Source organism: Myotis lucifugus, unplaced genomic scaffold, assembly GCF_000147115.1.
Source record: "Myotis lucifugus unplaced genomic scaffold, Myoluc2.0 scaffold_612, whole genome shotgun sequence".
NCBI lineage: Eukaryota > Metazoa > Chordata > Mammalia > Chiroptera > Vespertilionidae > Myotis > Myotis lucifugus.
Genome location: NW_005871660.1, coordinates 77,371 through 88,864, shown reverse-complemented (window position 1 = coordinate 88,864; position 11,494 = coordinate 77,371). Strand labels below are relative to the sequence as shown.

At 54.3% G+C, this 11,494-nt stretch overlaps 1 protein-coding gene across 1 annotated transcript in view; it reads left to right on the top strand.

Annotated features, from left to right (window-relative positions):
* The first annotated feature begins 147 nt into the window (after nucleotides 1-147).
* Nucleotides 148-11,494, top strand: part of DPP9 (dipeptidyl peptidase 9) — a 30,124-nt gene continuing 18,777 nt past the window's right edge. The window contains exons 1-4 of the mRNA XM_023745985.1: nucleotides 148-285; nucleotides 2,477-2,568; nucleotides 5,679-5,932; nucleotides 11,322-11,434. Of these exons, the coding sequence (XP_023601753.1) occupies nucleotides 2,510-2,568; nucleotides 5,679-5,932; nucleotides 11,322-11,434 (426 nt within the window). The 5' untranslated portion in view covers nucleotides 148-285; nucleotides 2,477-2,509. The remainder of the gene's footprint in view (nucleotides 286-2,476; nucleotides 2,569-5,678; nucleotides 5,933-11,321; nucleotides 11,435-11,494) is intronic.

The window sequence follows — 11,494 nt, the reverse complement described above, 5'->3', positions numbered from 1 at the left end:
CTAAAAAAACAACCCTGCTTTCGAGGAGCTGGGACTTGAGCCCAGATGTGCGCTGTGGTCGCCAATCCCTGTGTCCCTGGCAGAGCCCTGGGGGACTGGGCCCTGGGAGGACTCGCCTAGGCGTGGTCCAGGGCCAGGGGCTGGGAGAATCAGGCCGGCAATCCGGACTCCCCAGGGGTTGGTCAGTCCCTCCGTTAACCCACTGTGTTCAGGACACATTCGCTCTCTCAAGGTCTGTGTCCCGCACCCGCAGCCGGAATGGAGGCTTTCTGGACCCTTTAGAAGGTCAGTTGTGCGGAGCTGGGGCGGCCAGGCAGGCTGGGTGTGGGCTAGTGGGATCCATCCGCCTGGTCCCGGACACAGAAGCTGGCAGGAAGTGGGTTTCTACAGCCCTGGGGTCGGTCACCGCCCGCAGGGCCAGCCGGCTGGGACCCAGGCCAGTAGCTGCAGTTTTGTGTGCTTTTGCTGGAGGCTTTTCTTTGCGTCCAGCATCCCCTTCCAGCTGCCCCACCCCCACCCGTATGTACCCCCTGGAAGACCAGGGCTGAGAAAGTGGAGAGGGCTGACTCCAGCCGAATTTGGCAGAGGTGTGGCTGCAGTCTCCCACACCTAACACAGTGCCAGGTATTTGGTCAGTGAATGGGGGGAATTCTGGTCCCTGATTTAGTCCAGTTCTCCCCTAGGTGTGATTTTAAATAACTTGCTTAGTCAACAGTATTAGCTATCATGTAGTTTCTACTCTGCCAGGCCTTTCCCTGTGCAATCTCATTTAATCCTCATAGTAGCCCCACTGCAGTCCCATTTTATCGCTGGGGAAGCTGGGGCCCAGAGAAGTTAAGTGACTTCCCCAAGGTCACACAGCCTGGCCGTGGCAGAGCCAGGATTTGGACCCATACCTTTCTGATGCCCAGAAACCAGTGCTTCTGTGGTGACATGTTGCTTCACCGCTCCTCCACGATCCCTGTCTTGCTTTTTCTTTAAGCATCTGGGCACCTGCCTGTTGTCCTGGGACCTGGCTTGTTGAGAAGGTTGTTGGGTGCCAACCAAACCAGAGGTCCCTTCGGCTTTAGACAGTGTTCAAGTGAGGACAGTGACAAGTTCACTCAACCACAGTGTTTATTGAGTGCTTCCTCTGTGCTCGGCTCCGGGCTCAGGACACACCAGGGACAGGACAGCTGCCCTGCCCTCGTGGAGCGGGCATCCCATAAGGAGTGCTCACTCACTCAGCAGGGGTTCAAAGCCTCAGAACTAGTGATATTTAGGGCCAGGTCATTCTTTGTGGGGTGGAGGGAGAGGGCCATCCTGTGCATGGTGGGATTGTGTCTCCACCAATCAGATTGCTAGTAGCATGCCTTCCAGCTGTGACAACCAAAAGTATCCCCTGGGGGCCAGAATTGGCCCTGGTTAGACACGCTGGATTAGGGGATTCCATTTACCCTCCCCCCAGGAGGTACTGCTGCGTTCTCTAGTCATTGGATTTGCTGGGGTCCTAGGATGCTGCACACATTTAAATACCTGAACTGAGTGGGGAGGGAGAGAGAGAGTGACTCACAGCCACTGGGGGTCCTTCTGGTTTATACCATCAGGGATTTTATTCTGGTGTCTATTGTGAGCCTAAGGATCCAACTCAAACTTTCCCCCCAAATAATGAATGCGGAGTTCCCCCCTCAGCACTGCTGACCCTGGGGGTGGATCATTCTCTGTTGTGGGGACAGTCCTGGGCATGGCGGGGTGTGAGTCTCATTCCTGACCTTCACCCACTTGATACCAGTAGCACCCCCACCCCCATCAATGGTGACAACCAAAAACTGTCTCCAGACACCACCAAGGGTCCCCTTTGTGAACCACTGTCCTAGAGCAAGTGCTGTGCAGGAAGACCAGGTGTTGTGATACGGGGGACAAGTTAGCGACTTTGGATTCAGTGCCAGGAAAGACCTCTGAAGAGGTAATATTGGGACCCAAAGGATAAGAGCAAGCAGGTCATACAAAAAGGAGGGACAGGGTATCCCAGGCAGAGGGACTGGCAAGTGCAAAGGGCCTGGAGTGGGAATGAGAGTGGTGTGTTTAGGGAAGAGTAAGGCCAAAGTGCCGGAGGTCATGGTCAAGGGCAGGGGAGCCGGGGAGGTCAGGAGGGCTGTCGGGGGGCATCCGCAGTGGGGAATTTGGCTTTAGTCCATTTCTGGCCAGTGTGTGGGTGGGGTTCTTGGAGCCATTTGATACTCTCCTCTTCTCAGGGACTTCTCACCTTGGGAGAGCTGCTAGGCAGAGATGCTGGGTTCTGGCAGATGTCAGGTGCCCTCTCGAATTTCAGGCCAGGGCCTAAACCACCTACCGCATCAGAACGGCCTTGGCCTTGAGTGTTCCCCAGGGGAATGGAGGGCTGCCTGAGGAAGGGAGAAGCGGGAGAAGAAGGGGAGAGCTTGCACCCCTGGAGTGCCTGCTGGGAGTTGCAGCCCTGTGGTCTCTCCCTTTTCAGGCTCCCCCACCTTCCTGATCAGCCAAGTGGTTAATGCGGACGGTTAAGAAGCTACGCCTGGACAACAACTCAAACACAGGAAGTTGGAGGAGGTGAGGCACATGGCTTTGGGAGCTCTGATTGCCGGGGATGTTGCAGAGTCTTAGGTCTGGGAAGATGCCTTTGCACCCTCACCCCCCTACATTTCTGCATTTCTCTAAGGTGAAGTTCTAGCTATTTTGCGTGAGGAGGCAGTGTGGGCTAGTGCAGGGTTTCTCAGCCCTGGCACTGCTGGCGTTGGGGCAGATCACTCTCTGTGAGGCTGTCCTGGGCAGTGTGTTGTTGAACAGCATTCCTGGCCCCCACCCACTTGATGTCAGGAACACCCCCAGTCAGGACAATCACACAAGTCCCCAGAGATTGCCCAGTGTCCCCTGGGGACGGGATCAGCCCTAGTTGAGCACTGCTGGCCTGGTGGTTAGGATGTGAGCTTTGATTCCAATAGACTTGGGCTCCCCTCCCCTGGGCTGACATTGGTCAGGCCATTTGACCTCTGAGCCCACTTTGCAGGCTCTCAGATGGAGCTGAGCCTGAAACTCACCTCCCAAGCTTACAGTGAGGACTAAAGGTCATTACACACACAAGATTCATGAGTTTGGAAAATTCCACGTGTGGGGCCTGGCGTGAATTGAAGAAACTATAGGAATTTCTCAACCAAGTTGACCTATGTCAGTCTCAGTTTTCTAACAACCTCAGGCTCATTTGCTTGTGGGGAGGCAGGAAGGTATCAAAGATGATGCTGGAAGATGCTCAACATGGTGATTGGTTCCCAAAACACAGGCTCTGAGAACATGCAGCCCCCATGTCTGATGGTGAACATGTCAGGTGTCAGTTAGTGATGGGAACCCATGTCTCTTCTCGTGTGCCTTAGGTCCCGGTGGGCACAGGCTGGACTGCAAACTGACTCTGTGTAAGGCTGGTCCTAAAAGCTGGGGGCCTCCGTGGTGCTGGGCAGAGAGGAGCCTGCTGCTTCCTGGGAACCCCCAGCTTCAGGGACGTAGGGAGTGACCTGAACGCCACTTCCCTGCCCCCGGCTCCTGACCTACCCTGCCCAGCACCCGCCTCCCTTCCTGCCTTATCTGTGGTTGGCCTGAACTTACCCGGAGCTAAGGATCCACGATTGCTTCTTGCCTTCCACTTGCTTCCCTCATCACAGGCCCCCCTCGGGTCTCTGGTTGATGCGGGTGGTGGCCCAGCTCAGGCCGAGATCATAGAGCTCCCGTCAGGCCTTGGCAGTGGCTGAACCGGAGGTCCTGCACTGTGTGCTGGTGGCGTCACAGGCTGTGAAGGCGCCCTACCGATTGGCAGAAAAAAAGTGGAGGTGGACATGGCCTAAGAGGCTTCAGTCCACTTTCATTTCCCAGCTGTGTAAACTCTTGACTCAAGAAGGCCAGCACAGGCTGGCGCTGGATGGGGAAGGGCGGCACAGACTTGCTTCACCGGGGCCCCATTTCGTCCACCTGTCCCTCTTCCCCAGCCGCTTCCTGCAGTCAGGGCTTTGCCTCTGGGGAGAAGAGGCGAGTGGAGAGCCTGACTTAGCACCAAGCCTTCGCCCGTCTGGGAGCTCGGGCTGCCCCACTGCATCTACGAAGATTCTTAGAAGTTTCTCCGATGTTTCATTTCATTTCTCATCTCCTGGATCGCATTTTCGCTCCCTGGACTCTCTGTAGCGATTGGAGGCAAGATCTTTTTTACCACTCTTTGCTGTGGAGATAAGCCACGTGACTGTGAGTGCTTCTCCAGGCTCTTTGCTCCTGGGGTTCCCTTTGGGGGCCCTGGAGGTCACGGTCTGTCTCTCTGCTGTGAACAAGGCTTGAGTTGTGGCAGCAGAGTCTGGGAGGGCTGGATGGTGAGAGGAGTTCCCCTGGCTTGGTTTTCTGGGCTGGTTGCTGGCGGTGCTTGGGTCCGTGTGGGTTCTGGAGTGCTCAGCCGGTCCCACTCATCACCCCTCAGTGAGTCTCCCGCCATCTCTGGGTTCGGTTTGTTTGACCCGAGGGCCCTGAAGCCTCTGCTGGCCTGTGGTCGAGGAGGAGCTGAACTGACTGCCCCTTCTGACTAAGGGCAGGACACCCAGCTCGTTGCGCTCATTTTGATGGCCTCGTGAGATGGCCTGGCTCTTCCACAACTGGGTCACCATGTTTGTGTTTAGATTTCTCTAAAGCAAATATTTGCCTGGCCAGTCCAGTCTGGTCAAGAAGTGTGCTCAGCAGCGTGGGTGGGAGAGGGAGGGCGGGGGCCTCTGCACGGCCACAGCTGCTCTGGAGGGGAATGGCCTCTGAGCGGGGGGTGCACATGCACGCTCTCACCGCGTTCTCACGGTCCTGGGGAGTACCTGCCTGCTTCTCTGAGCGCCTCCGGTGAGGCACAAGTTTTCCCTGCTGGCCAGCAAGCTGATGGCACAGGTAATGAGGTTTGGCAATTAATTCTCTGTGCTCAGGCTTCTGTGCATGGGCCAGTGGTCTTCCATGGCTCTCTGTGGAATGCCCGCTGTGCCAGGGGCCACGTGAGGTTCTGGGGACACCACCATGAATAGGACAGACACGGGGGAACCAGGCGATTGACAGACCACCATTGTGATGCATTCTCTGTGGGTGGCATGTGGAAGATTAATGGAGAGACCAGCTTTGGTGTAGATGGTCATCGAAAGTTTCTAAGAACCTGACATATTTAAGCTGAGATCTGATTTGCTGTTACTTCAGCAAAGAGAGAAGTTTAAAAAGTGTTCCAGGCAGAAGGACCAGCGTGAGCAAAGGCCCTGGGGTGGGAAGGAGTCTGGGCTGTTGAGGAGCTGAGAGAAGGCCAGTTCACCTGGGGCATAGTGATGACAGGGAATGAGGTTCGAGAGTGGCCGAGACCGAGGACAGAGCTATGAAGGCCAATATGAGGACTGGTTTTCACCGAAGGGAAAACCCCCAAGAAAGAGTTTTGAGTTGATAGACAGTTACCATCATTCAGCTGAGAGGTGACGGTGGCTTGGATCTTAGCCGGCAAGGTGTTGGAGAGAAGTGTAACAATTTAAGAAATATTTAGGGGACAGGGAAGGTTGCACAGTGTGGGGTTTGGCAGGGGGACCTGGAGTGTCTGACAAGGAGACACTCCAATACGGAACTGGGGTACCACTTCCCTTCTCATTTTCTTTCCGCCTGTCCCTTCCTCCTCATAGCTTCTCGCTGAATTCTGAGGGGGCGGAGAGGATGGCCACTGGGGCACCTATGTCCGACCCAGGCGACACGGTCGAGATGGAGGACCCGGCAACCCACTTCCAGGTGCAGAAGCACTCGTGGGAAGGGCTCCGGAACATCATCCACGACAGCCGCAAGAACTCAGGCCTGATCGTCAACAAGGCTCCTCATGACTTCCAGTTTGTGCAGAAGACAGATGAGTCAAGCCCCCACTCCCACCGCCTCTACTACCTAGGTAAGCCCTCCCGTGTCCCTGCGGGCCCCTAGGCTCCTTTGGGCCCGGGGGCTGCCCTTGAGCAGGACAGTGTTTCTGGGATGGCTGTTACTAAATCCTCTAGTGTCCAGAGGTCTCTGGTCCTCTTAGTTAGAAGGTCCAAATAGAGGGGCCTGCCCTGCGCAAACTGCCATGCCCCCCACGGACATCTGTTCACAAGGAAGGTCTGGCCCAGGGTCCTCAGGAGAGTCAGCTGTGCAGGTGAGGGGGGCAGAGGCCAGTGCCGCCCCGTCTGTACTGCAAGGTGCTATGGTTCGGGCCTGAGCCACTGAGATTGTTTTCAGTACCAGTCAGTTGGGCCTGCCCCTGGGCTTGGGAGCTGTGGGACTCCCTCAGCAGCGGGAGCCACAAGTAGCGCCAGTAGGCTCTGGCTGTGGAGTGAAGTGTTAAGAAAGCTCATGGAAAGCCCTGGCCAGGTGGCTCAGTTGGCTGGAGCATCATCCCATACACTAAAAAGGTTCCCAGTTCGATTCTCACATACCTAGGTTGTGGGTTCGGTCCCCAGTCAGGGAGAGTATGAGAGTCAAACAATCGATGTCTGTCTGTCTCTTTCTAAAAATCAATAAAACCATATCCTTGGGTGGAGATTAAAATAAATAAATAAAAGAAGGCTCCTGAAAGCTCTGTGATTGCACAATCGTGCGCCCTGTGGTCTTAACAACAGAGGATGGCCTGCCACATTTTTGCACAGCTGCCCCAGATACCTGGATAAGCATGTTAACAGCTGGTCACTTCCTCCTCCTCCGGGTGTGCGCCTCTGGAGCAGCATGCTACACGTCTGCAATTGTTTGCATGTGTGTTCTGCCGGGCCAGGTGGGAAGCTTCAGGGTACCCTCAGCAGCCAAGCCCTAGCCTGGCTCCGAGGAGGTGGACAGTTTCTATCTACTGAGCTAGTGAACGGTGCCCTACTCCACCTAAAGGTGTCACGGAGCAGGTAGAGACAGTTCCAAGTGTGTTTGAAAAGCACGTGTCACATGATTGTTGACCAAAGCAGGTTTTCGTGCTCAGCACTCTCAGCTTCTGGGGCCCGGATCAGTCTCTCTGTATCCTCAGCCCCTGGGACAGTGCCCATTCCTGGTCATGCCCTCCGCCCTCAGTCAGTATTGGAGTGAGTGATGGAGTGAACGAATGAAGGTCATTCGCCCGAGATTAACCCCATGCTAATGATTGTGACTGTGACCTAGATGGACATCAGATGGCTCGCCGCTTCCCGCAGTCGATGCAGGTCCTCCTCACAGAGACCCATGGGGTTGACCCAGGTGGTGGTTGGGCAAGCACAGGGTCAGAAAGGCAATGGACCAGCATGGGGGTCATTAAGCAACAGCCGGCTGCTTTTGGAAATCTAGTTTTACTGATGCCCAGCATGCCCACTCGTTTATTTCTGTCTATGGCTGCTTTTCTTTTCTTTTTTTTCTTTTTTTAGAGAGGAAGGGAGAGAGATAGAGAGTTAGAAACATCGATGAGAGAGAAACATCGATCAGCTGCCTCCTGCACACCCCCCACTGGGGATGTGCCCGCAACCCAGGTACATGCCCTTGACCGGAATCGAACCTGGGACCCTTCAGTCCGCAGGCCGACGCGCTATACACTGAGCCAAACCGGTTTCGGCTATGGCTGCTTTTGAATACAGATATAACAAAGGTCATATGGCCTGCAAAGTTGAAAATATTTACTGTACGGCCCTTTATGGAAAACAGTTTGCCAGGTCTAGCCTGAGAGAAATTAGGGCTGGATGTGTGTGCTTCAGGCTTCGTTTAGCCAAGGAGGAGCTTGGCTGTTAGGACTGAAAGTGGCCAAGATTCAAGGAGTCTGGTGAGCTGTTGCCTCTTTTCCCTGGAGTTTCCTGGCCCCCCTCAATCCCTTTTTTCCACTTTCTTTGGTCACTCACTCACTCAAGTTCAGATTCCATCCAGGTCAAGGTACTTATATGAGTTTCCTAGGGCTGCTGCTGTAACAAAATACCACCAGGTAGGTGGCTTAAAACAACCAAGATGTATCCTCTCACAGTTCGGGGACCAGGAGTCTAAAATCAGTTTCTTGGGCTGAAATCAAGGTGTTGGCAGGGCCACGCGGGGCTCCCTGCAGAGGCTCTAAGGGAGAATCGTTTCTGGCCTCTTGCAGCTGCTGGTGGCTGCTGGTGGCTGCTGGCATTCCTTGGCTTGTAGCTACATCGCCGCAGTCTTTGCCTCCATGGTCACATCGCTGCCTCCTCTTCTGTGTCTGAAGGCTCTCTCTGCCTCCTTATAAGGCATGATTATATGTAGATAATCCACCCTAATCTCCCCAGTTTAAGATCCTTAACTTAATCCCATCTGCAAAATCCCTTTTGCTACAGAATGTAACATATTCACAGGTTCTGGGGATTAGGGTGTGGACATCTTTGAGAGCCATGTACAGAGCTTCTGGAAGGGACAGAAATCCTCTGAGCTCCTTTAAGCCACCAAGTACACCTCGTAGTCAGGTTGCAGGGGCATCTCTGGGTACCCCTTCCCCCTTGGACCTCATGATATGGTACTCCACGTCTTGTGGAGCCAGGCAGCTGCCCTGCGTGTGTTCTTCTCCATAGGTTCACTTTTACTGCCCTGCCGTCTGCGCCCAGGGTTACTCGTCTAGGGTTCTAGCCAACAGCAGAAATGGGTTTCTGGCAGAAGGAATCAGATGGCTCAACATAGGTCAGATGCCCACTTGGCCAATTGGTCACGGCCTGTGCGTATGTCTGCAGCTGGGGTGGGCCGGTACCCGAAGTCCACAGGAGGCTCTGAGGGCCCATCCCAGTGAGTAGGGGTGGCTCCCGACAAGGGCTGTGGGCCCGGCAAAGACCCCGAAGTGCGCCTAGAACAGTTCAGATCTGTACTGCCTCTTTCGGGGTGACACTGCTCATCCTTGAGCTGATCCAGTTTGAATCACTCAATATCCTCAAGGTACCCTTCACTTCATGTCCAAGTTTCTGGGACAGCCCTCTCCAGAGCCCCCCAAATATTTATAATATGGCTTTGCACTAGCCCAGCACCTGAGCAAATGTTGGCCGTCAGCGACTCTGTGGGTTAACAGAAGGGGCCTCCAAGGGCGATGCCTAGCCTGCCCCTTTAAGCACCACCTCCCCCCTGTTTTCCCTGGGACCCCTGCCACCTCAGTGGGCACCAGGCTTTGCCAGTCAGGGCATGTGGAGCCAGTCACTGAGTCCTCAGTGAAGGCTCAGATGCGCCTGATGGAGCCCAGTGCACTCAAGGTGGGTCAGAGAAGGGACTGTGCTGGCTGCTGCTGCCAGGAAGATGGGATGGCGGTGGCTCAGGTTCCAGGGCTCAAACTGCAGTGTCAGGAAAGCCTCTCCTGGCTCTCCTGCCCCTCCCAGGGCACATGAGCCTCTCATGTAGGACAGGGAGGGCGCAGGGCCCCAGGCAGCTTTGGGGCCCCTTAGGCAGGAAATACAAGACCACTGTGTGCTCGCGTCCTATGTCCAGATCCAGGGTCCTATGCCCCCACCAGGCCAGTCACCCAGGCCACAGTGCATGGTGGTAGGGATGGTGGTTGCATTGGAGATGGGGACAGAGGGGACAGAGCTGGAATGAGAGGGCAGAGGAGGGGCAGCGAAGGCAGAAACCAGCGGCAGTCATTGGTCATCTCAGACCCTGCCTTGCACGCTGATCATCACCGTCACTGGTCACTGGTGCTGCGGGCAGCTCATCCAGGGAATGTGCTAGCCTAGCCAGTGGTCGGCAAACTGCGGCTCGTGAGCCACATGTGGCTCTTTGGCCCCTTGACATCAGCTGGGGAGAAGGTAGTCCCAGTATCCTGGGCAAGGCCACACCCTTGACTTCCCATGTGGAAAGCTGTTCCTCAGACTCTGCAGACGGAGGTTGTCCAGAGCGTGTGCTGTGGGTAGCGTGGCCGGGCAGTGTCATGTCTGCGCCTCCAGCTGGGAAGGAAACCAATGGAAGCAGCTTAAAGGGTCCTTAGGCATCTAACTGTGAAGGGCTGCCCACCTGCACATCTGAGTTAGCTTTATATTTTCCTTAAATCTACTTTTAAAGTAACCTAAGTAACCTAATGATTCTCTCTTAGATATGCTCTTATTTTGCTATCTGTACTTTGTGAGCAACTTTATCATAAGTGGAAAACCCATGTCACTCGCCATATCGAGAAGCTACCTATAAAGATAACTGTAAACAGAACAATTATTTTTATTATTTTGGTTAATCCTCACCCAATGATATTTTTCCCATTGATTTTTAAAGAGAGTGGAAGGGAGGAAGGGAGGAAAGGGGAGAGAGAGGAGAGGGGGGAAGGGGGAGAGAGAAACATTGATGTGAGAGACATACATCAATTGGTTGCCTCCCACACACACCCCAGTGGGGACCCAGAGATCGAACCTGCAACCCAGGGTGTGCCCTTGACTGGGAATCAAACTTGTGACTCTTCGGTGCACGGGCAGCACTCTAACCACTGAGCTACTGGCCAGGGCTCTGCTGTTAACTTTATTAACAGCAATTATATTGTCATCCATCCAAAGGAAAGACACTACCGGTTGGAAGATCTGCCATTATTTTATTTGCCACTAGGAACAGGACAGCACTTCAACAGTAAGACACATCTCAACATCAGAGATCTAAGAATGTGAAAAATTACAACTTACTGGAATTAGGTTGATATCTCTGAGTGACATATCCCAGGCCTTTGCTAAGTGCGTTATATTTCTTACCCCATTGAATCCACACAGAATCCTCACTGGGCAGCTGCTATCATGTTATAGATAAGGTTAGGTCAGTGGTTCTGTCGGGGAGGTTCTGCCCTCCAGGGGACACTGGGCAACATCTGGGGACATCTACAGTCATCACGACTAGGGGTACTCCTGGCATTGAGTGGGTGGGGCCAGGGATGCTGCTCCACGTGCCACAGTGCCCAGGACGTCCCCCACAGAGAGTGTCCCAGTGTCACCAGTGCCAAGGGAAGAGATGCTTGACTAGACACACACTTGCTCTAACCCTAGAGCAATTCCTGGCCTTTGCAAAAGCTTTTACTAAAAAGGAATTGACCGGAGTCTCGCCTATGGAGAGCTGGATAGCCCTGACCACCCTTTTTTGTTCTATTGTGTGTGTGTGCTGTTTCTTCAGTAATTTAGTCCAAACAATTCAGCACACACATCTTATTAAAAAAAAAAAAAACAAAACAAACAAACAAAAAAAAACCTGGGTTCGTAGCTTCTCTGGGGAGGGGTGTGCAGCCAGGTTGTGCTGGCAGGATGGCATAGAAGCAGAAGGAACCAGCTGGGCCCAGGCACGGAGAGCCTGAGGCTGGCCCGGCCCTGTCCTGGGCCAAGTCACCCATTCTGTTTTTCTCCTCTTCCCCCCAGGGATGCCTTATGGCAGCCGAGAGAACTCCCTCCTCTACTCTGAGATCCCCAGGAAGGTCCGGAAAGAGGCTTTGCTGCTCCTGTCTTGGAAGCAGATGCTGGACCATTTCCAGGTGAGCTGCACCTGTCGGGTCCTGCCTGTGGGCGAGGGAGGTGGCCACAAAGTGTACACC